The 25,644-nt window shown below is 41.6% G+C and overlaps 1 protein-coding gene and 1 long non-coding RNA gene across 3 annotated transcripts in view; one reads left to right on the top strand and one right to left on the bottom strand.

Annotated features, from left to right (window-relative positions):
• The window catches only part of LOC117352254, a 37,884-nt gene extending 25,530 nt beyond the window's left edge, over nucleotides 1–12,354 (bottom strand). The window contains exon 1 of the long non-coding RNA XR_004537633.1: nucleotides 12,160–12,354. This is a non-coding gene — a long non-coding RNA (uncharacterized LOC117352254). The remainder of the gene's footprint in view (nucleotides 1–12,159) is intronic.
• SHANK2 (SH3 and multiple ankyrin repeat domains 2) overlaps nucleotides 1–22,300 on the top strand; it is a 349,291-nt gene extending 326,991 nt beyond the window's left edge. For both annotated transcript variants that reach the window (XM_033928600.1, XM_033928599.1), the window contains 2 exons: nucleotides 7,124–9,590; nucleotides 21,642–22,300. In XM_033928600.1, the coding sequence (XP_033784491.1) occupies nucleotides 7,124–9,590; nucleotides 21,642–22,203 (3,029 nt within the window). In that variant the 3' untranslated portion in view covers nucleotides 22,204–22,300. The remainder of the gene's footprint in view (nucleotides 1–7,123; nucleotides 9,591–21,641) is intronic.
• The last annotated feature ends 3,344 nt before the right edge of the window (nucleotides 22,301–25,644 follow it).

Below are 25,644 nucleotides of genomic sequence, written 5' to 3'. Positions count from 1 at the left end.
TAATGTGCAAGCAACAGGCCATATCCAGACAAAATTCAAGTGCACCATTTTCATTCAGGCTTCAAATGGCTTGGATTTGGACTTGGGATTTAATTTCATGGGTTTGTGGGGTTGATTTTTTTTTGTTTTTGTTTTTTTTTTTTTAACAAATATGACTTTAAGATGAGTTTCAAGCTGGTACACAAATAAATTCTCTACCAAAAGGACTCTTGATCTTAAACTGTTCCCGAGACAATCATGGATGACGTGTCTTGCCTAAGTCCGTAGGAGATGTTGGTGAGCGACATGGGACTTTGAACCCTGCTCTAACCATTAGGTTATCTGCCTCTTTTACAAAGCCGTGCTAGCGGCTGCCGCGTGGCAACAGCCCCGAAGCCCTTTAAATCTCTATGGGCTTCGGGGCCATTAGCGCAGGGCAGACGCTAGTTCGGCTTTGTAAAAGAGGCCTTCGTCCCATTCTTACACTGAAATATATCATCTAGGGATATTGATGCTTCTGCTAAATGTTTACAGTCAATACTAATCTGTATAAACAAATTTCACCAGATTTTTCCTGTATTCCCTTTTTTTAACCCTTTAAACGGCTGCTTTATGTAACTTGGTGTTAAATGAGAGCAACAATGCCAAGAAACAGGCATTTGGAGATACAGATTAAAGAATGACACGGGGTCAAATTTTTCCCCGTCCCCGGTGGAACTCGTTTTCCTGTCCTGGTGAGCTCTTTTCCTGTCGCTGCCCCATTCCTGCAAGCTCCGTCCTTATCTGCACAAGCCCTCAAACGCTTGAAAATCCTAAGTAGCAACGTTCTAGAGCTCAGACTGTGATGTCATAATGCCTCATTCCACCAATGCCTAAGCTCCGTCCTCATCCGCACAAGCCTCAAACCCTTTAAAATGATAAAGTGTTCAAGATCTGTGCAGTTAAGACAGAGCTTACATTTGTCCCCGTGTCATTCTCTAATGCAGATCTTCTATAAGAGCCATAGAAGACACATGTCAAGGGTTAACTTCATCTTGCTCTATCTCATAAAATCACCCCCACACAAGATGGCAGGCCCCGTCAACAAATAGCCTCAGCAGCATGCTCTTGCTCGTTTGGCTAGCTGAAGTCACTGTGATGGCAACCAGCTTCATCCTATAGTTTGCTTGGGCCCTGGTTTATTAAAGGGTCATCGTTCAGCATGTTTTAAACAGGAGGGAGAGGATTGTACTTGCTTAAACCATGTTAAACTGGTCAGCCATTGGGTGATCTGGAGTTGGAGTCCCAGAAATTATATTTCAGAAATGGGCAAGTTGGTTTGCAGAAAATACATTCCTACTTTGCCTGGTTAAGTATGCCAATGCAGCGTTCAATATTGGCTGTACCCACATCAGGTTTTAAGTACTGTTGTAGATGGTTAATGCCAATCCATGGACATGCTTTGACATTAAATATCTGGGTATAACTTAGTTGGCAAAGAAATACTGACCACTACTGGCTGAATATTGACTCATAAGGCTTTTTCCCATTCTTTGTCTTTGGGAGAAACATGTAGTAAAGCTGGCCCTTAGTCTGTTAATTATTGGATTACTCCCTCCCCGTTTGTCTCTCTGATCTCTTATGCCACCAAAGCATTTGAGTTCCTTCCTCAGTTTTTCTCTTGTAGAAAGAAACATAGAAACATAGAAAGATGACGGCAGATAAGGGCTACAGCCCATCAAGTCTGCCCATACCATTGACCCCCTTTTAAGTCTACTGGCCCCCTTAACTCTACTGACCTGCTCTATTAAGTCTATATCCTAGCGACCCTATTTATTGGTATGACTCCCGCAGTGATCCCACATAGGTATCCCATTTGTTCTTGAAGTCTGGGATACTGCGGGCCTCGATCACCTGTACTGGAAGCTTTGTTTTTGGCTGGTACCTCTCATTGGTCTCTGCTCAAGCCTACGCCAGCTTTGTTGCTCTTTGGACACTCTAAATATTTTTTTGTCTGGATAGGTTCCCGCATGTCTGTAAGATGCTCTGTCATATCCTTCATCTCAGTGTGATACATTGTCTTCATTCTGAGATGAATTACTGGTTTTCAAGGAAGCTGTATTGCTGACCCAGTTAATTAATTTAGCCATTTGTTTTGCTGCATTGAAAGAGAAGGTCCTTACTGGGCCTACTTTGTCACATTTCCCATATTTTAACACTACAGTATTAAGATAACAACCAGATTTAATCATTACCTATGTCACTGTGTGGTGTAGTTAATAATCTGTGATATGCTTTATCTATTACAGTTTTCATTATTGGCAGTGGGGCCTAGTAAATATTCCCCTGTGTGTGTATCAGTTCCGGGTCACTGGGGTGAAGCCAGTGTGAAATGAGAGTCTAACTTAAACAGTACCCTTGATGCTGGAATAATTTGGTCACCTTCATTACTGAGCAATCAGCATACCACAAAGACCTGAGTAGAGAGAGACTAAACAATTAGCCTTATTCAGTGACTTCTTTGAAGCTGAGAATTAGGAAATAGAGCCAGCCAAATCTGAGTAACTAAAGAAAATATATGCTTTACCTGTCACACATGGTTGAGGACATCAAGAAGTTAAAATTTTTCCAGTTCTAATTGCTCTAGAGGAAGAATGGGATGTAATTTGCTAATGATTTTTTTTTTTTTTTAAGATACTATTGGTATATACAGCACTGATAAATATTCAGTTTCAATCAGTCCCTGCCCAATCTAAGTTGGTACCTCAGGAAGTGGGAACTAATGAGATGACCATAGTAACATAAGAACATAAGCAGTGCCTCTGCCGGGTCAGACCAGAGGTCCATCCCGCCCAGCAGTCCGCCCCCACGGCGGCCCAAGCTTTCTCAACTTTGGAATGATCTCCCACTCCTTTTAAGGAGCTCCGGTTTACTTCAACTTTTTCGTATAAGCCATTTTATTTTTGTAAACACTTTGAAAATTAATCTCCCAAAACTTAGTCTCATTCCTCATGGTTTTTATTTAAGTTAACTATTGTAAACCGAGTCGAGCTTTCTTGGATTGATGTCTCGATATATAAAGCCAAGACTTAGATTAGATTAGAACCCCTAAAATGTACAGTGAGCACATAAGATTTTAGACTTACACAGTGGGTTATGCTGATGCTTTTCTTGAGTGCCCAATTTCACAGAAACAGATCTACTTCCTTTCAGATGCTTTGTAGCAACTGTGACCCTGAAAACAAATGTGTTCCTATTCTAGCTGCTAGAGATTCTTTCCCAGAAGATGATCGCAATTCAGGCCCAGCAAAACAGCTTCTCTTGTGATGTCTGTGTATGTGTGTGTGTGTGGGGGGTTATTTTTTTTGTTGTTGTTTTTTTAGTTGCACAATATATATTAGCAAAAGTCAGCTCTGCTGCAAAATTGTTCTCTGGGTGATTAACAATTGGTTTCCTTCTGCCAGACAGCAGAATCACTCTGTCAGGTTAGTGGCTTAGTATATTTTAGGATATATAATTACATCTTAATTACATCTGCTATCCTATTTGCATGCTCCTAATTTTATAGTGCACCATAAGCAATACAGCTGTACTTAACGTGATATAATGCCACATCAAATGGTAGAAATTTTTTAGTTTGTTTAGTGTCGTCATGCATCATTAACATATTGGTTTTCAAATTCATTCCAGATTCCTTTTACACCTTCTCATCAAAACAAATAGTGACTTAGCTATGCATTTTGTTTTCCTACTGGTTCTTGTTGCAATTAATTTTTATTTTAATAGTGTTAATAGAAAGCTGTACCCTCTATGTGCCTTGCAAGATTACAAAAGCAGACATGACACAATTTGGCATTAGTCTTCAATTAAGTGCAAATCAAAATGATTGTGTTAGGGCTTAGGTGACAAGCGATGTGAATGTTTACTCTCCAGATTATATGGGACCAGAGCTGCTGCAAAAGCAGATTCACAGGTTGTAGAGGATGAAGGTGGGGGAGACACCAGGGGGGGGGGGGCATAATTCTGTTTAGATCAGCTAAAGTTAAGTGGCAAGATGTTGCACCCTCTTCTTCCAAATAGCATTCATCTGTAGTTCAAGGAACCCTGGTTGTTCCAGGGGATACAGATTACCCATTCATGACCTAGCAGAGGCCTCTATGGAGGTTGTATCTTGGCTTTGCTCACTCCCTGAGCTCAATGGTCAGGAATACCAACAAGGGTCCTGCATCTTGTATATCCCAGCTAAGCCCACTTTGCAATACATTTGAACTGACTCCCCTGGGTAACTGAGAACAGCCATGACCTTCCAAAGAGCTGTGAAGACCTTTGTCTTCAACTAAAGGTCCAACCCTCTGAACTGTCTACCGCTGACAATCACTAGTTGGCGACTACTCAGGTCCAATTACTGTAACACTTCCCCAGGAATTTCCGATGAATGTCCCTCCCCAGCCTTGTCTTTAAAATTAACTGTAGTATCCAGGCTTGTCCTGAAGTTGTGTATGGTCTAAAGCAGGACTGCCCAATTCAGGTCCTCGAGATCTACTGGCAGGCCAGGTTTTCAGGATATCCACAAGGAATGTGCATGAGAGAGAGTTGCCTGCACTGCCTTCTTGGTATGCAAATCTCTCTCATGCATATTCATTGTGGATATCCTGAAAACCTGGCCTGCCAGTAGATTTCGAGGACCGGAATTGGGCAGCCCTGCTCTAATGTAACCTACTGTGAATGTTCGCTTGTAACCCATGCTGAGCTCCCGGGAGGAAGGGATAGATATCAAATCAAAATAAATAAATAAATATAACATAGTTTTAATAGACAATCTCACATGTAATAGATTTGTAATGTGTTTGTAGTTGTGTAACCAGGAGGGCCCAACTGAATCAAGAGAATGTGAGGCTCTTTCAAAGATAAACATTCCCAGACATGTCAAATTATTGCGTCAAAAATACTTCAAGACTGTTAGAAGAACCAGTAGCTCAATTGTTAAATATTTATCTGATCTGGGCCTAGTGTCATTATTCTTTGTCATGATTACTATTCACATACTGCTATGTGGCCATGGGGTACAGCATTCTCTTCATTGTACTGTATTATTAGAGGATTTTGCATGCTAATGGTTCTAAAATATATATATAACATATAATTTATGCAATTTTCTGTTTGTTGCACCAAGCTCTCTCTGGCGGTGCTGGTGATCTCTTTAATAACCACTGAAACATTATTTTTTAATAATGTAAATACTATAAATCCTAGAACAGACGGAGCATATTTTCCTCCTACTTAAAGCTGTTTGATGACAAAAAGAATTTTAATTATTATGAAGAATCAAATACCTAATATTTTTTTTTCATGTTTTTCTTCATTAATTCTGAAAAAAGCTAAGGAGCCTTTGTACTAATGAGCAGTAAATTTTTGCAGTTACTGCACCTTTACTGCAGAAATCAAGGTGAATCTGTCCTGCATTTATACATAAGGCAGATATTTACCATATGTTACCATATTACATGCTTCAGCAGACAACGTGAGCAAAATACTATACCAGCTCTACTAAACAAAAAAGTACAACCCAACCATTCTTAACCTTCCCAAATCAAGGTCACTAATCCCTCCCCACAGAGCAAATCCCCTCCATGATGGACCCCTCCTATCCAATACCTCCTCCCCATACAGAACAGGATCCCCCCCAACTTACCTGGAATAGTCACCTATGCTTCTGTCTCAGGGCTGCTCTGGGTTCAAAATGGTACTTGCAGTATGGGATTAGGACTTGTACGCCACCTTTTTGGAGCAGCGCCCCGTTTGGTCCCACAACCTCAGGGCGCTGAGATTGTAACTCTAACCACTGCACCACCTTCTCCTCCCCACTGCTAGAGGTCACACTGCCATATAAGGCATGATTGTTCCCAGGGGTGTTGGGTACTGGAGGGTCTGATATGTTAGAAGGGGATTAGTTGGGGTCATTTCTCTGGGGAGGTTCCCTGTGGTAAGGGCTCTGCTTGGATGGGAGTGGTACATGATGGGATGAGAAGGGGGGGGGGACATGGATCGTGGCAGGGCTGCTAGTGGCAAAACTGTACTTAGCACCACCTTTTGTGGTATTAAGGGTCTGATTCTATAAGCTGCGTCCAGTGGCATAGCGAAGATGAGAGGCACTCAAGGCGGTGGTGCTCCTCCCCTGCCCTCTTCTTTGCCCTCCCGCACCCCCATTTGCTCCTTTCCTGACACCCTCCTGCCACGCACACCCCTTATCTTCCCCCTTTACCTCCCAGCGGGAGCAGCAACCCCAACCTGCTGTTCATGCCAGCACTGGCTGTTCCTCTGATGTCACTTCCTAGGTGTGGGTCCAGGAAGTGATATCAGAGGAAGAGCCGATGCTGGCACGAGCATCAGGTTGGGGTTACTGGGAACGTTAAAAAGAGATACAGGGGTCAGGGAAGGGGTGCATGTGTGTGGTAGTGGGGGACGGAGAAGTAGCGGGAAGGGGGGGCAGGGAGAAGAGCGGGTGCTGCTGCCCCCTTACTAAGCTACTGACTGCACCTACCGTGGTGCAACTTCCGAGTTAGGCACCTAACTTAATTTTTTTTAATTGGTTAATTGGCGCTGATAATTAAAAAACTATTAAAAAAAAAAACCAATTTTAAAAGAATTAATTTGGGGGTAGGCGCCTTACTCTGTTAGTCACCTACTCGTACCTACCTGAAAAGTAGGCATGATTAGGGACAGAACTTGGTCATGGAATGAGTTTGGCGCTGGCATTTTAGGCCATGAACATCGTAGCCTAATAATACTGGTGCCTAAGCTGCAGATGCCTGGAGGCGCCTAACTCGATTTAGCTGCCACTAGGTATGATTCTTTAAACAGCGCCTAACTATGAATGGCGTGTGGTAGGTGCCGTTTCCCTCGGCATCTACCGATTTAGGTGCCATTTATAGAATCAGCCCTGAAGTGCAGTTGTGAGGCCGCTCCAACCATATCACATCCATGACCTGTTCCCTCCCCCATTCACTGACTATGCATATGATACTTTTTCCTGTGGTTTATATTATACATTGGCGACACATTATAGGAAAACATCAGATAACGTTCTTTAAAATGATAACACTTAAGATATGTTTCACCGAATCTGAATAACTGATACCCTTGTAATATATGCCTATATTTTTAGGAATAACTGAAGAAGAGCGGCAATTTTTGGCTCCTCCCATGCTGAAATTTACCCGAAGCCTGTCTATGCCAGATACATCTGAAGATATCCCACCTCCACCAGCAACTTTACCCCCTTCTCCCCCTCCCCCAATTTCTCCATTACCGTCTCCTTCTCCATCACCTTCTCCAGCCCCATCTCCATACAATTCTCCCAAATCCCCAGCACCGAGAGGCTACGGAACAATCAAACCTTCCTTCAACCAGAATTCAGGGGTAAAAGGTACTTCTCCTTCTGAAGTCAGGTCTGTCAATGTGGGAACAGTAGCAAGAGACAAAGGGATGTATTACAGGCATGAAACAAATCGTTATTCTTTAGATTCTGAAGATCACTACAACAAGAATGCCTCATCGCAGCAAAATTTTCGAAACAAAAGAAGCCAGATGCCTGAAAACCCTTATTCAGAAGTTGGGAAGATAGCAAACCAAGCAATTTATGTTCCAGCCAAGCCCGCTAGGAGGAAGGGAATGCTAGTAAAGCAGTGCAATGTTGAGGACAGCCCAGAAAAGGTCTGTTCCATTCCAATCCCAACAATTATTGTTAAAGAGCCTTCTACCAGCAGCAGTGGAAAAAGCAGCCAGGGCAGCAGCATGGAAATCGACCCACAGTCTTCGGAGCAGCCTGGGCAGCTTCGACCAGATGATAACATGCATGCCAATAGCCCCTTTGCAGCAGCCATTGCTGGAGCAGTGAGAGACAGAGAAAAGAGACTGGAAGCTAGACGTAATTCTCCAGCTTTCCTTTCCACGGATCTGGGAGATGAAGATGTTGGGCTGACGCAGAGTCCACGACTGCGACATTCGAAGTCTATTGACGAGGGAATGTTTAGTAATGAAGATAGTTTTAGGAATATTGTTCCCCCAGCTTCTTTACCTTTATCTGCGAGTTCTGCAAATCCTTTTAACAATAGCGAATCCATCAGTCCGCCTGACCTAGATAATTCAAGGACCTTGAATTCATCATCAACAACAAAAAGCACTGAAAACAATGTTATATCTTCAAAAAGCACTAACATGTCCAGTTCATGTAACTATGTTCATCCTGTCACTGGAAAATTACTAGATCCAAATTCACCCTTAGCCCTAGCTTTAGCTGCAAGAGACAGAGCCATGAAAGAGCAAACACAAGAGAGTCCAACCACAGGAGAAATGGACAAAGCAGATCTCAACAAGCCACTCTATATTGATACAAAAATGCGGTCCAACATTGAAACTACCTTTCCTGTTACCACTTCTGCAAACAAGCAGAACCAGCGGGGTTCCTTAAGAAGACAAGAGACCGAGAGCAAGTATGAACCAGAAATTGGGAAAGAGGAAAAAAGGCTAGAAGACAAAAAAAACATGCTGATAAATATTGTGGATACCTCGCAGCAGAAGACAGCTGGCTTGCTCATGGTTCACACCGTGGATGCAGAAAATGCAGAAGACCCACCTGCAGATGAAAATGAGAACCTAGAACAGAATGAGAACCCGGAAAATTCTCTAGTTACGTTACCTGAGGTTAACAACAATGAAGAAGGTCCCTTGCAACCAACTACTGCACCTGAGCTATTAGTGCATCCCGTTAAAGCTGTCATTTCTGTTAGTTCTGTCGATGAGCCTGTCTTATTGCCATTTCGAATACCTCCGCCTCCCCTGGCTTCAGTTGATATAGATGAAGATTTTATATTTACAGAACCATTGCCACCCCCACTGGAATTTGCCAACAGCTTTGACATTCCAGAAGATCTTTCAGCTGCAGTCCCTACTCTAGCAGACTTGCTAAACCAGAGACAGAATGGAACCCTACCACCTGCTTCATTTAACCCCAACCTATCAATGCATACTTTAGAAAGCAAAAAACAGGTGTGTCTTTCAAACTGTTTGCCTGCCTCCTTTCTGCCACCTCCTGAAATTTTTGACAGCGTCACGGACTCTGGGATTGAGGAGACGGACAGTCGCAGTAGTAGTGACCATCACCTGGAGACAACCAGCACTATCTCAACAGTGTCCAGTATCTCTACCTTATCCTCCGAAGGTGGGGAGAACTTGGACACGTGCACAGTCTATGCAGATGGGCAAACATTTCTGGTGGACAAACCCCCAGTACCTCCTAAGCCAAAAGTGAAGCCCATAATGAACAAAAGCAATGCACTTTACAAAGATGCCCTAATTGAAGAAAATGCAGATAGCTTTCTTATCCCACCGCCTGCTCCACCACCTCCTCCAAATATTATACAGCATAGTACAGTGAAACCTGTACCACAAAGGACTTCTAAATTGTGGGGCGATGGGACAGAGGTCAAAAGCCCAGTACTCTCAGGCCCAAAAGCAAGCATTATAAGTGAACTGAACTCAATACTGCAACAGATGAACAGAGAAAAGTCTACCAAACTTGGGGAAGGGCCGGAATCTCCAACTGGAACAAAAGCAGCAAGCCTCGGCACAAGGTAAATGCACCTAGAACAGTCCAGTAAAGACTTAGCACTTAACTGGGTTCTCATTCAAAATGTATGCCAAGAGCTGCAGGACCCACATTCAGTGGGATAAGTTTTGCATATATCTTATGTAGGTGTTTAGCCGAGATATCTGTGTAAGTCAGACTGCTGAACAGATCAAGTTAGGACCACTGTTTCTGTGTTTGGACTCACAAGAATGTTGTCTATATAGTAATTGGCTATTGCCACTATCCCAGGGATCTCAAAGTCCCTCCTTAAGGGCCGCAATCCAGTCAGGTTTTCAGGAATTCCCCAATGAATATGCATTGAAAGCAGTGCATGCACATAGATCTCATGCATATTCATTGGGGAAATCCTGAAAACCCGACTGGATTGCGGCCCTCAAGGAGGGACTTTGAGATCCCTGCACTATCCTGATATCTTCGGGCTCTCCTCACTTTATCTGCATAATGTGTGGTTTTATATCAACTTACATGACCAAAACCTAGCTGTTTGGAGAGGCAAAGGACTTCTGCTAACTTCAGAATATTGGTCTGGGCTTTTCTAATAGGTGAAATTAAATTGGAGGAGATAGCTAAAAATCAGTTAGAGCCTTGGTTGGTTCAGAGATTTGTCTGTTTTGTGATTTAAGCTTCTAGTGTAGGCAAGGACAGAGATGTTCCTTTTAATCCAGCAGCTGAGTTAGCACTGAAGTGCCCGGACCTCATGGTAAAAGGTCTCATCCTCCGTGTCCTTCCAAAAGCATCATGGGTTCCAAATGCTCCCAAATGATCAAGTGCAGTACATGAAAGGTGTCTGGTTTATAATGAATCAGGACACATACTTTACAGTAAGAGACCAGAGATGCTTCTGGGAGCTTCAAGTAGTAAAAACACTTACTGTACCATCTAATTTCTAATGGCCCTGTTTAGAAGACATTTATACCTCACTTGTAAATGTCTTAGGAATTATTCCCCAGACTTCTATTACACATTTGCTAAGAGTTCAGGTCATGAATAAAGGAGACTCCCTTTTGTTTTCCCCTGGAAAACTTCCGACTACCTATTTGGCAGCTTTGGTACCTACTTTCCTGATCCCTGTAAGTGATTTAGTTGGAGACACCCAGGTTGGAGGAAATTCTAAAACATGGCACCTCAATTAAAGAAATTTAACGGGGTGCACTTAGTGCTAAGTCAGCAACAACACTTTAGGCATGCCTAAGTAACTACAGAATAGTACTGCAAAGCCACATTGGCGTGCCAAAAAAACTTAGGCGAGACCCTTTACACCATGGCAATGGCAGGCGCAAATTGTCTCGCTCAAATGGGCCAAGTGTTGCGTGCAACTGATGATATGCTATAAGTTCTGTGCATTATATGGTGCCACGTCCCTTCATTCTGCTAGGGGTATATTTCTAAAATGCTAATACTATTTTTTTTTCTGAAGTATTTGGGGGAAGGAGGTCTGCTGCTACCTATCCAGGGCAAGCAGCGGCTTCCCCCATGTCTGTCTCAATAACAGACTATGGACTTTTCCTCCAGGAATTTGTCCAAACCTTTCTTAAAACCAGCTACACTATCCGCTCTTACCACAACTTCTGGCAAATCGTTCCAGAGCTTAACTATTCTCTTAAGTGAAAAAATATTTCCTCCTATTGGTTTTAAAAGTATTTCCCTGTAACTTCATAGAGTCTCCCCTAGTCTTTGTAATGTTTGAGAGCTTGAAAAAGCGATCCACTTGTACTCATTCTACTCCAATCAGGATTTTGTACACTTCAATCCTATCTCCCCTCAGCCTTCTCTTTTCCAAACTGAAAAGCCCTAACTTTTTTAGGGCTCCTTTTACAAAGGTGTGCTAAGCGCTAACGCATGCATGTTAGTCTATGGACGTGTTAGCGGTTAGCGTGCATGTATATTGTAGCCAGCGCTAGAGCCCTAGGCCGGGACTCCACAGTGCCTCCAATGGCCACAAACCAAAATTGCACCGGCAAGCAACTCAGACCAGAGTCACCCTGCAGGATTTTAAGGAACTAAATCAAAAACCACCAACACAGTTGTAGAATGGCAATAAAGAAAATTTACTACTCAAAATAAAGTCAGAATGGCTCAAAGTTCAATGTAACAAACAAATGTTCAAAACAAAAAGGGCCAGAGGAAAACTCTGGCAGCATTCAGGATTTCTCTCTTAATGCAACAGTTCTGCCTGTGGTATATACTCTCTCACAGGGCTGCTTATACTAAAGCTTCTTTTTCCCCAAATCTGCTCCCCAGCAGAGCTCAGGTAAGCACAGCCCATAGCATTCAAAAACCGTTCCTGGAGAATATGCCTTTTCACTCAAACATCTCTAGCGCAAACACAAAAAAATAAAGCCTCCAGCCTAAAATGTAGCAGGGCTGGGCAAAGAGGAGTGTCACAAGTTTGCCTTTCAAAAGCACAAAGAAACAGCTTTCAAACTCCCACCCAGATGGAAGCAAACTTCTCCCCCACTCACTCTTAGCTTTACAAACAAATGTGCAGTCCAGAAAGTCTTTGAAAATGACTGGGAGTCAAAAATAGTAAAAAAAAAAACCAACCAACTCACAGTCATTGCTCAGCCAGAGCTGATTGTCACTCCTACGTCCATTGATTCTGGAGCTCCCCACAACTCCTTAGCAGGCAGTCCCACTTGTAAGTCCATGGGAGCCTCTTCACCAGTTACTGGTAATTCTGGAGGGGTTCCAGGTTTAGGCAGCTCCATGGGCACATAGGCATTATCCTTGCTTAAGCCAGGCAGGTCCTCGTTGGGAGAGCCCTTATCCTGCCTAACAGCTTGTTGAGTACTGCTGGCTTTTCAAGGGGGAGGACACGCCCTGTTCTACCTGAGTCAGCCAGAAGCTGCTCCTCCCTTTGGCTCCCCCGGTGGTGACCTGAATAATAGTACCTCTGCTTACTTTCAGGTCTGGCTTCTCTCTGGCACCCCTGGTAGACACTAGGGAAACCACAGAGACCAAGGCAGGCACGGAGCCTGACTGGTCACAATATTTAGCGTGCGGTAAAATGCATAGCGCACCTTAGTAAAACAGGGGGTTAGTCTTTTCTCGTACGAGAGGAGTTCCATCCCCTTTATCATCTTGGTTGCTCTTCTATGATCCTTTTCTAGTGCGTCTATATCTTTCTTGAGATAAGGAGACCAGAATTGAATGCAATACTCCAGGTGAGGTTGCACCATGGAGCGATACAGAGGCATTATAATATCTTTAGTCTTGTTAACGATCCCTTTTTTAATAATTCCTAGCATCTTGTTTGTTTTTTTGGCTGCCGCAGCACATTGGGTGCAAGGTTTCATCGTATTGTCTACAATGACACCCAGATCCCTTTCTTGAGCACTAACCCCCAGGGTGGACCCTAGCATCCGGTAATTGTGATTCGGGTTATTCTTCCCAATATGCATCCCTTTGCATTTGTCCACATTAAATTTCATCTGCCACTTGGGCGCCCAGTCTTCCAGTTTCTTAAGGTCTGCCTGCAGTGTTTCACAATCCGCAAGCATTTTAACAACTTTGAACAGTTTAGTGTCGTCTGCAGACTGAATCACCTCATTTGTCGTTCCAATTTCCAGATCTTTTAGAATTAAGTTAAATAGCACCGGTCCCAGTATAGATCCCTGCGGCACTCCACTGTTTACTCTCCTTCATTGAGAAAAATGACCATTTAACCCTACCCTCTGTTTTCTATCTGTAAATCAATTCCTAATCCACAACTGAACTTTACCTCCTATCCCATAACTCTTTAATTTTCTCAGGAGCCTCTCATGAGGAACTTTGTCAAAAGCTTTCTCTGCATTCAGTCATGACTATGTCAAATTAAATTGGGAACAGTGGAGAAGATGTTTGAGCTGTAGCTCACTAGTGATAAGATTAATAATTAATAAAATGATAATAAGGATAGTTTTAGCTATTGTTATCATCACCATTGCATCCCTTGGTCCTTCTTGACTACTGGAGCCAGTGATAGGAATCGTCCTTCTTGCCCAAGTTCTTTTCCTGTCCTGGGTTATGTGTACTACACTTTGGGTGTTCAGTCCAGTCCAGGATTTAATTTAGCCGTTGTCTTATCTGAATAAAAAAATGCTAATGAAATATATTGATGGAGCAAATAATCTCTTTGTAATGATGGCTGGTCTGATCCAGATGGGTGGTAGCTGATGCTGACAGAACCCACCCCCATCCCCACCCCCACACATACACATTTTCTCTCCATGTCCTTTGGAGCCATTTTAAATTTTTTTTTTAATTTTGCTATTATAATCTGCTTTGATTTGCTTTATTCAAGAGAAAGCCATATATACCAAGCCTGTAAATAAACAAAAACAGATTGAGTAAGAGTGGATGAGAAGAGCATAAAACCTTTTCTCCTGATATGGTTTCCTTGACTACTTCACAGATCTTATCTTTTCTTCTGTAGGTGTCAGGCCAGCTATGATCTCATAGTATACAGCTTTCACTGTTAAGCAACTATAACATTATAATTCATTTTAGTCAGAGCTTGTTCAGTACGCAAGGTTTGCATCCAGACTTATTCAGATCATGCTTTCATGCCATTTTCTTGGAGGTAACCCCCTCCGATTCTTCTAACTATACAAAAAAAAATTTTAAAAATCTTGCATTCAGTTGTAAGAAACTCTGATTATCCCTTTGGGAGCTTCTCTAGTTCAGTGTCACATCCAATGGCCCTAAAAAGGACTTACCCAACCAGCAAGTGTGGGTCTTTCTTTTTTAAATGCTGGCTGTGGCATTTTAAAAATAGACATATTCAACTGCATTGTATGGATAGGCAATGGTTCTGAATATCCACAGAGATCACCTGCAGCCAGTAGCTCTGTATAAATATTCAGCTGATATCCATATAGCTGAACAGTTTAAGAAAGCCTTTTTTTTGCTGGCCTAAATTAAACCTCTTGGTTATGTGGGTGGTGGCTGCATATTTCCCCAGCAGGGTAACAAATAATCGTCCTCACACAAAACCAACAGAAAAGCAAAGGAGTTAGGGATCTGACACAATGTCTCCCAGCCAATGTAAAGTCATAAAATCAAGTCTTTTTTTCAATGTAAAGTTTAATCAGATCAAGGCTCGACACGGAGCCCTGTTTTGGCGGACATCCTCCTGCGCCAGGAGTCACAAATTCTTATATTACGTAAAAATGAAATGATCCCAACAAAAACAGGAAAACCAATTTGAAAACCTCTCACTGTGTGATTCACAAAGAAGCTTCCTGTTTTTAATGGGTTCATTTAATTTTTACATGATATAAGAATTTGTGACTCCTGTTGCTGGTGGGTGTTTGCCAAAACACGGCTCCGCTTTGAGCCTTGATCTGATTAAACTTTACATCGGATTAAAAACAGACTTGATTTTATTAAACTACATTGGCTGGAAGATTTTGAATCGGACCCCTTGTCCTTTCCTTCTTTTTTGGCTGCATATTACCAGCATACCTATGGCAGAACAGCCCTCGTTCCACCTCAGTACTATCTAGTGCCAGAGCATTTTAGAGGGAAGTTTGGGTAGTATTGTAGGTTACTTTTATTTATTTATTCAATTTTCTGTACCGTTCTCTGAGGGGGAGCTCAGAAAAGTTTATATAAATTAATTCAGACATTCAAGCATTTTTCCCTATCTGTATAATATACATGAGGTATTGGCAGAGCAGGATTAACCAACAGGCCAAGTAGGCACGTGCCTAGGGCCCGAAATGGTCAGGGGTGCTCGATGAAGCCCCTCCAGCATCGATTGGCAATGCAGTTCCCCCACCCCGATCGACGGAAAGTAAGACAAGCAAGCAACACGGGTAAGAAAGGCAACAGGAACTGTAATTTTGCAAGCGGTGCTGCTTGCCCAAAGCTTCCCTCTGACGCAGCTTCCTGTTTCCGCCTGGGCGCATGGTGGGGGTGTGGCGGAGCAGAGGGCCCAGTGTACTTGTGTGTCTAGGGGCCCTTGACGAATTAATCCTGCCCTGGGTATTGGGGGACCAAGTGACCTGTCCAAGGTCACAAGAAGCAGCGCATATCCGAACCCAAAACCTCAGGGTGCCAAGGCTGCAATTCCAACCCCTGCGCCACACTCTCAGACATAGTATGGTAGGCGATAGCATGGCAAACATTGCCTGACAGGGATGGCAAAACGTAGTTAACAAAGCTTGGTAAAGCATGGTCTGGTGAGAACTAGTCTAGTGAGCCTAGTATTACAAAGCATAGGTAACATAGAATGACAAGACTTGGCAAAATTGGTGTGATGAAATTCAGCATAGAAGACATGGAACAGCCAACACTGTGTGGCAGACTACCTACCTGTGTGGCATGAAAGGTTGAAGCATGGTGGACAGTGTGGCAAACATAATATGGTAAATACAGCGCATAGAATAGTAGGACAAAGATGGCGACTAGTATGGCAGAGTGTGGAAGAACATTGTATGAGAAAACATGGCATGGTTAGACATAGGACGAAGCACACAGCGTTTTAGATTCAAGAGAGTGGAGGGTCGGCCCCTTTGTCAGAAGGTTCGGGAAATTTGATTGGCGCACTCTCATAGAGGGTCAGGGGAAGAGGTGAGTTTTTATTGCTTTCCTGAAGTTCAGTAGACCTTCTAATGATCTCATGTGGGTAGGTAGTTTGTTCCAGAGGTGCAGTAGGTAGTGTGAGTAAAATCTTTTTGGAGCGTTCTCAAGGCAGAGGGCTCGTCCTGAAGGCACACATAATCGCTTTACATCTTTCGAGCAGAGTGGTCGATTCGGGGCATAGGGTGGAAGTTTGGAAGCCATATAAGCCATGTAGTAGAAGAATTTGTAGGCCATTTACTAGGCCTGAATATACATCTTTTGTCGATTGGCAGCCAGTGGCCAGCAAGCAACGCTGCTGACAATTCAAAAAGGGGACTTATGTGTCTAGTGGCACCTGCTACACCTTTGAATATTGGTTTGGGTGATTTTAGCATTTAATGGTGTTGATTCAGGAACTAGGACGGGGTCAGTATTCAGCTGGCAACGGTGAGCATTTTGCTGACTTCCACTGGTGTTATTTCTGGATATTAAGTCTCATGTCCTGTCTGGGCTTTGGCATTGAATATCCTTTTTTTTTTTTTTTTTTTTTTTTTTTTTAACTGGCTAGCACATAACAAGCGATTTAGCCAGTCAATGGCTATTTCTGGCCAGTTGCATCATTTTGAATAATGACCAATATGTATATAGGGGCAGTTCTATAGCAAGGCACTTAGATTTAGGTATCTAGAAAGCTCATGGTAAGAGCTTATACCATAAAGGAGCATAGGCACCTACTTTCTTCAATAGCTGGCTTCTAATATGCCTCACATTTAGGTGCAAATACTTACACCAGCCATAGAGCTGGGGTACATGCAAGCATTTAGTGCAACAGGTGCCCAGGTACCTTACAGTATTCTATAAGTTACATGCATCACTGGGAACCTTGCCTGCTTCCTGCCCATGTTCTACCTTGTGTCCACCTCCCTTGCAAGTTAAAGAGGGATTTGCAGAATAGCACTTAGGCGACATCTGCATGCAAATGTGTGCACATATGCACTTGTAGTCTAAATATTTACTCATATAATGCACCCATAAATGTTAGTACCTACGTTATAGAATTGGATACATGCTCACAGATATCAATAGGGATTGAATTAGCTCAAGTTTGGAACTTGTGAGGCTTCAGCTGTAGCTACTGTCGAGTCATGCATATTTTATGTGCATTCATAAATCACTTAAATATTAATAGTCTGTCTAAAGTGGGAAGCGCATCTTACATTCACTTATGTCTTTGTTCTTGAGGCAGAAAAATCTGGGAATCCTGGTTGCAACTCTTTTTCTGGATCTCCCAAGAGAAGGGAAGGGGGGTACCAACGGAAATTTAAGGGAGAAACCGAATAGTTAGATTGTATGTAATTGAGCAAACAGCAGACAAAGGAACTGTGACATAACATAGTAAATGATGGCAGATAAAGACCCGAGTGGTCCATCCAGTCTGCCCAACCATACATGCTCCACAAATTAACTATTTAGTTTAAGTGGTCCTTTATCTTAGATATTTCTGGGCCAGAAGCCCAGAGCCCTGTGTGCTTAGGTTCTATATATTGGAGTCTCCATCAAAGCTCACTCCAGCCCATCTTAACCCACCCAGCCATCGAAACCCTCCCCAGCCTGTCCTCAACTGAATGTCCATATACGGGACACTGTCCTTGCAAGCCTGCCCAGTCCTGGCCTTAGTTCCTTCAATGTATTTCACTAATAAAACAGATTCTGTTCTGTATAACAGAAAACAGTTTTTTTAGTGTTGTATTGTAGATGGTTTTAAGGGATCAAATGTTAAAATGCTTTTTAATCCTTGCCAGCAGAATTTTTAGAAGGAAGGTGGTAGGGAGTGGCACGTTACAGATATTTAAATACTATTGTGGCATAAATGCATGAGAGGCAAGGCCTCTCCGAATTGAGAAGAAACTCTTGAATTGAGGAATAGGAATTTTTTTTTAAAACTTATTTACATTTGTATACCATTTTCCTGATAAAAATATGATTCAAATTAATATTACATGACATTACATATTTCTATTCCACCATTACCGTTCGGTTCAAAGCGGATTACAAAAAGCGTTATGGAAGAAGGGTTACAACGTTAGATCAGAGAAGGTTTCCAAGAGAGGGAAAAGTAGGATCTGGGGTTAGGGAGGGGATGGTAAGAGGGGGGTTAAGCTTTATCATGGTATTAAGCTTTATTAAGGGATTTCTTGAAGAGTATAGTTTTTATTTCCTTTCTGAACATCTTGTAGTCTGGGGTTGTTGTCAGTAGGTTGGAGACTTGGTTGTCTATCTTCGCTGCCTGAGTGGCCAGTAGTCTGTTGTATAGTGCAAGTGCTCGTTTATCGAGGCAGTGCTTGGTTTGCAAGTCAAAAGTTTGCCGAGTGTTTTGCTCGTCTTGCAAAACACTCGCAAACCGGGTTACTCGCAAACCGAGGTTCCACTGTACTAGTATTAAAATAAAGAAACATTATTTAAGGGGGTGTCGTGCCATTTGGCGCTTTGTGCCCTGTAACTTCTGCCGAGACCTCAGACATTATTTGGGGGGCAGATAATAACATTACAAGACGCTCAACGGCTTTGAGGAGGCAGTTGCTCAAGACTCTCTACTGTTTTATTACTGAGATTTTTTTTGGGTAACTAAGGCCCTCTTTTACAAAGGCGCGCTAAGCGTTTTAGCGTGGATTTAGTGTGTGCTAAATCAACCAGTTCTAAGGCCAGGCTGTAGTTTATTACACAGTGGAAAACAACTGGCTTCAACATTTTCCATGCAAAATGCTAGAAACTTCCAAAGTAAAACCTCTTCACTGGTGCTGAAGTAGTTAAACTTTTTTTTTTTTTTTTTTAATATTGCATTTGTCTAAAGTCTTATCAAATGCATTTCAACCTTCATATTTTTCTATAGAGGGAATAAAGGCAATAGAAAGAAGAATACTAGCTTATATATAGTATATATATATATATATTTATATATATATATATATATATACTATATATAATCAGGTTAATAGATTACTGTGTATGCTGCCTGTGAACTAACTAGTTACCTAGCAACATAACGATATGTGCAACCTGGAGGACTGAGTGAATAGTGCTAGTGTATAATGCGATGAACACAAAATATACCGAATCATAGTGAAGGAGAAAACAGCCTTGCCTAAAGTGGGAATGACAACAAGCCACCACCAGCTGCTTTAACCCTTCCAGTGCTGCGACTGTGAGAATGGAGTAGCCATGGTAACAGCAAAATGACTGCAGCAGGAACTCTATAATATATGGAGTTCAAAAATATCTCGTTGAGAGCACGTGAGCCAGGACGCAAGAGCAGCTGATGTTGCGGGGTTTCACTCCAAGGGAGTGCGCTATACGGTGAATGGCTTAAGGGTTGTTTGAGGGGTCTGGTGTGATATGCACAGCGGCAGCATTCTAAGTGATACCAACACCCATTATTGTAAGGCGGTGGTCTTCGCTCATTTTTAAGTCAAGGCTACTTTGTATTGAAAGGAGTTGAAGGAGAACTGCCAAATATCTTCCAAGCTGGTCAGCGGTGTTGCAGCCTGCTTGAATCAATGACATCCATTCCCACTAGTTTTCATTCAGACTTTTCATGGTGACCCTGGTCAAGTCACTTCCATTGCCCCAGGTAACATAGTAACATAAGAACTACCATACTGGGAAAGACCGAAGGTCCATCAAGCCCAGTAGCTGGTTTCCAACAGTGGCCAACTCAGGTCCTACTGTAAGTACTTAGCAAGATCCCGAGTAGTAAAACAGATTTTGTGCTGCTTATCCTAGGAATAAACAGTGGATTTCCCCAAACCATCTCAATAATGGCTATGGACTTCTTTTTTAGGAAATTGTCCAAACCTTTTTTAAATCCTGCTAAGCTAACTGATTTCACTACATTCTCTGGCAACAAATTTTGAAGTTTAATTGCACGTTGTGTGAAGAAATATTTTCTACGGTTTGTTTTAAATCTACTACTTAGTAGCTTCATCGCTTGCCCCCTAGTCCTAGTATTTTAGGAAAGAGTAAACAAGTGATTCACATCTACCTTTTCCACTCCACTCGGTATTTTATAGACCTCTCTCATATCACCCCTGGAGCCATCTTCTCCAAGCTGAAGAGCCCTAACTGCATTAGCATATCCTCATTTGGAAGTCATCCCATCTCTTTTATCATTTTCATCTCCCTTCTCTGTACCATTTCTAATTCCGCTATATCTTTTTTTGAGATAACAGCGACCAGAATTGTACACAGTATTCAAGGTGCAGTCGTACCATAGAGGGATACCAGGACATTATAACATTTTCATCCTTGTTTTCCATTCCCTTCCTGATAATTCCTAACACAGTTGGATTCTGAGCAAACCAGAACAAATGGGGAAAATACTTAAGAGTAAATGATAGTATTCCATGTATTGTAAACTTCTTTGATATCTATGGAGGGAATGTGGCATATCAAATAAAAATAACCATAGCCATCTTCAAGGAGGTGGACTTTTCCAAATGCATTCTCTTTGTCTATTGTGCCCCTTTACACTGCCAATCCATCCAGTTAATGACCATTTCCTGGACCTTAATCTCAGATTACACGATATGGAGAGACAATAAAAAACAGGCCACAATAGTCCCATCTGACAAGCAACAAACATCCAACACCTGAGGCACTGTGGTTCGGACTTGGGAAGTGGCTGAATTTCTACAACTTTGTATTGGTTTATGGTTTTTAGTGGGGACCTCAGTGGTGTAAAAGTTTCTGATAAATCCACCTCTAATCCTGCTAGTTTGTCATGTCTGAGAAAAACAAAACATAAAACAATTTCAGTTTATTATTTGTAGAAATAGTTTAGTTTAATGACAAGTACAAGAGGGCACTTGGAGAAATTGAAAGGGGACAGGTTTAGAACAAACGCTAGGAAGTTCTTCTTTACTCAGAGGGTGGTGGACACATGGAACGCGCTTTCGGAGGTTGTGATAGGCCAGAGCACGCTACAGGGGTTCAAGGAAGGTTTAGATAAGTTCCTAAAGGATAAGGGGATTGAGGGGTACAGATAGAAGTAGAGATAGGTTATAGGAATAGTCAGGGACCACTTCACAGGTCACAGACCTGATGGGCCGCCACGGGAGCGGACCGCTGGGCGCGATGGACCTCTGGTCTGACCCAGTGTAGGCAACTTCTTATGTTCTTATGATATACCGCCCCTCAAGACAAATCAGAGCAGTATATACTTCACAAATATAGAAATTGTAGAAATGAGAAAAGACAGAAGGGAGCAAACTTAATCTTATTCTAATAACAGGGCAGATCCTGGCAACTGATCAACCAGGATGGAAGACTGATCAACCAAGATACTTTAAAAAAAAAGGTGTTTTTTTTTTTTAAAATAAGAGGCAGCCTCATTATTAATAAAATAGAATAAGGAAAGAGCTCTTGTGCCTTAAAATATTTATTCCAAATTATTTGGGATGATGAGATGTTCTTTTTGTGTTCTATGTTTCAGGGGTACTGATGCCTTGAGTAATGTCTCAGGTACTCGAAACGCAACTATAACTTTCACCATCCGGCCTGGAGCGAACCAGCCCATCACATTGCAAAACAGGCCCCCAGAGTTTGAGACCAGGACAGCGGGACTGAGGCGAGCTCCAAGCCCTGTGGTTTCACCAACAGAGATTGCCACTGAAATCAAACCAGCTCCACTCTCTGCTCCGGCTACCGCTACCTGCCTCTCTGACATATTTGGCCTTCCCAGCCCCCAGCCCCCCGGGGACCTCTTCAGTTTGACCACAGGACGCAGCAGATCCCCTTCACCCTCCATATTACAACAGCCCATCTCAAATAAGCCCTTTCCAACAAAGCCCATCCACCTTTGGACTAAGCAAGATGTGGCGGATTGGTTGGAGAGCTTGAACCTAGGAGAGCATAAAGAGACCTTTATGGATAATGAAATAGATGGCACCCATTTACCAAATCTTCAGAAGGAAGATTTAATAGATCTGGGAGTAACCCGAGTCGGGCACAGAATGAACATTGAAAGAGCTTTAAAACAATTGCTGGACAGATAAGAAACGTCTGGTCTTAGTTCTTCAGTTTGTCCCGAGATTCTCCATTGCTCGTGGCTGAGCATCTGTCGAGATCTGCAAGAGCCCTCCAATGAGTACGGTACATGAAATTAGCAATTTAAATAGCTTTCTTCAGTGTAAGTTTAAATAGCTGTACAGACAGTTTATAAGCACAATATTTTAAGAAAATACGTGGCGGGTCTACTGGGCAGTCTTTATGCCACTTCAATTCTAGAAAGTTATTAAGAATACAAAAACTTTTGTGATTTAATACTACTATTTCTGTGGAATAATTGCAAAATGTTTGACCTTTTTAAGTCGACCTCATTTGGATGCATCACAACCAGCAGAGCTGTGTTAACATTTTCTATCTTTGCTAGCACTTCTGAGAAAGATGGATAGGCCTTTAAAAGTGGTTATGAATGCAACAGTTACTGAAAAAAGAAAAAAAAAAAAAGAAAAGAGTCCTACTTTAATTTAATTCCCCTTAAAGGAAAACAAGTCATTTTAACTGATTATATATATATATATATATATATATATATATATACATATATACATATATATATATATATATGGTTACCCTTTGGAGGTATATATTTGTATTTGAAAGTTTGAATTCTCATTGTAATAATAAAAAAAAAAAATCACTTACAAAAGCGTTTTACTTTAGAGTACATTTGGTTTTTCATAATCAGATGGATATTATAATAATATATTGCCATGGATAGATATTCCATAATGGGTATCTCGGGTTCATTAAATGGTAACTAAACCATCATTGTCTTCCATTTGGTTCTATTTAGAAAAAGAAAAGAAATGCCAAGACATTTGTTCTTTCAGATGGGATGGTATTACCTGTAGGTGATGTGCCAGGACATTCAGCAGGTAAAAGGGAAGTAAGCTGCTACTTAAATCACTTTATTATTGAATTTAGGGTTACTTCGATGCTGGCGTACACAGTAAAATACAGCTGACGGCGTTTTTTGTTTTTTTTGTTAACGCAGTCACGCTCCGTGGTTCTGAATCTTTTCAGGTACTAGAAGAATAGGCAGACTTATTATAAATGAGATTGTAAACAACAAAGAGCTAAGAAAATAGTATATTTTTACATTGTGTCTTATGACTTTAGCATAGTAGGCCTTGAATAAAGGATCAGTTCGTGAAACATATTTGCCAAGAATGCATTGGTTCTTGCTCTTGAGAGCAATTAGCAAAAAATGTTGGAAACTGCCGGCCAGTGTATTTCATCACGTCTGGAGATGCTGGAGAAAAGTGTCCTATTAGACAATGTGTCGACACCAGGGGAGGGAAGGAGGACGATGGTAACGCTAATCAGGAAAGAAATATATTTGGTATTTAGAGATTTTGTGATCAACTTTTGTTATATACTGTAATTTAAATAAACTGCATTTCCCTGCCTAGTTTCTGTAATATTTGTGTATAAAATACCAAAATCAAAGATGATGTATATTGTGCATAACTGCAAGGAACCCTTTCAAAAGGGTCTGGACACAGTTCACTTTTATTTATATACTATTGAATGTGACTAATTTACAGGATTTTACATATCACAAAGGTAATTTATTTGTGGTAATTTCAGTTAATAAAACAGTGGTTTTTCAAAGTTGCTTGGCAAGCAAATGCATTACCCAGTTGATCTGGCTATGTTTTGATGTCTGAGCCACAGATTTTGAGGCTCAGACATTTCCCCATGGAATTGCAAAAAAAGAAAAAAAAGAATCATAAAACATTTTTCAAAAACCAATATTAATGTTGCTCGCTATGGTTTGTGTAAAACTTTGTGTTCACATTTTCTGCGTTGCTGTATAAGCTCTGTGCTTTAATTCTTCTGATTTAGAATTAATTAAAATCAAGCACCTGTAACTTGCACTTTCTCTCCCCCTCCTTAATAATCTTGTATGGCAACCAAAATGATTATAGAAAAATAAATCGAGTTTTTCCACAGAGGTTGTGTTCTGATTGCAAACAGTGAGCATCACGGTCCTTTTGAACAAAACAGGACAAAAATTTTTATGTCATACTCATAATCATCTTTTAAAAAAAAAAAACACTTTCACAAAAAAGATGTATAATGACCGACGGATATCAACAGCACAGTACAGGCCTAACCACAATATGCAATTTGAAAAAAGAGGAAAAAGCCTCAGACCGAGGCCCTCCCACCGCCACAAAAGGTGGTTAGGCATTAACCTCATTGGCAAAAACCCTCTGCTTCACTGCAGACAGATAAAAGCCTTATATGGTGCCGTTTGTGCTTAAAGATAGAAGAAAAAATAACTTTCCGCTTATGTTCTGTTTGATCGGTACACCAATGGTGGCCAGCGTTTCACAAGTCTGCTGCCTCAGGGTGTAACGTATCCGATCGAACTTTAAATGGGACGCCGAAACGCATCTCCGCATCAAAAGATAAGTGAAAAGTTATTTTTTTCTTCTATCTTTAAGCACAAATAGCACCGTATAAGGCTTTTTTTATCTGTCTGCAGTGAAATAGAGGGTTTTTGCCAATGAGGTTAACGCCTAACCACCTTTTGTGGCGGTGGGAAGGCCTCAGTCTGAGGCTTTTTCCTCTGGGTTTTTTTCAAATTGCATATTGTTCATATCCATCAGACATTATACATCTTTTTTGTGAAAGTTGTTTTTTGTTTTTTTAAATTTATTGGGTTTTCACAATAGCTGAGTTTTTTTGGCTATATACTTGTAATCATCAACATGAAATCCAATGATGTCTATGTGATTGAGATTCAAGCAGCAGTTGGAGCCTAGATTGTCTGAAAAAATTCTTATAAACAAAATGTGTTCAGAATTTTTTTTTTTTAGAATCACTGTCAAGTTTTCAAAGTAGTGGCATTCAGCCCTCTCTCTTCTTTCTCTTTGCTGCTTGCTTTCTTCCATTAAGACTGCACAATTGTAAACCACTTTGATAAGCTTTGAATTGTGCTGAAGCAAGACTGATACTCATAGAAAGTATAAGCACAAACAAGGGCTTCCTTAGCTGGAGGGCAGACAATTTGTACTTGTTGATCTTTTGCTAGAGGTGAATTCTTTCCTTACCTTGGGACACTGAAATGATATTGGTCTTGTTTCCAGTTCATGAAATCTAGAACTTTCTCAGCCAAGGCAGAGGATCTTGCTGGATTCCATGAATCTTCTGACAGTGCACTTAGATCAGTTAGGTCAGGGGTGTCAAAGCCCCTCCTCGAGGGCCGCAATCCAGTCGGGTTTTCCCCAATGAATATGCATGAGATCTATTAGCATAAAATGAAAGCAGTGCATGCAAATAAATCTCATGCATATTCATTGGGGAAATCCAGAAAATCCGACTGGATTGCGGCCCTCAAGGAGGGACTTTGACACCCCTTAGGTTTTGGAAGCCCGTGCCAAAGGGTGGTATATTTGACATGCAACTTCTCTAATTTCTCT

The sequence above is a fragment of the Geotrypetes seraphini genome, chromosome 19 (assembly GCF_902459505.1).
Source record: "Geotrypetes seraphini chromosome 19, aGeoSer1.1, whole genome shotgun sequence".
Taxonomy (NCBI): domain Eukaryota; kingdom Metazoa; phylum Chordata; class Amphibia; order Gymnophiona; family Dermophiidae; genus Geotrypetes; species Geotrypetes seraphini.
This window is presented reverse-complemented; position numbering and strand designations above follow the sequence as displayed.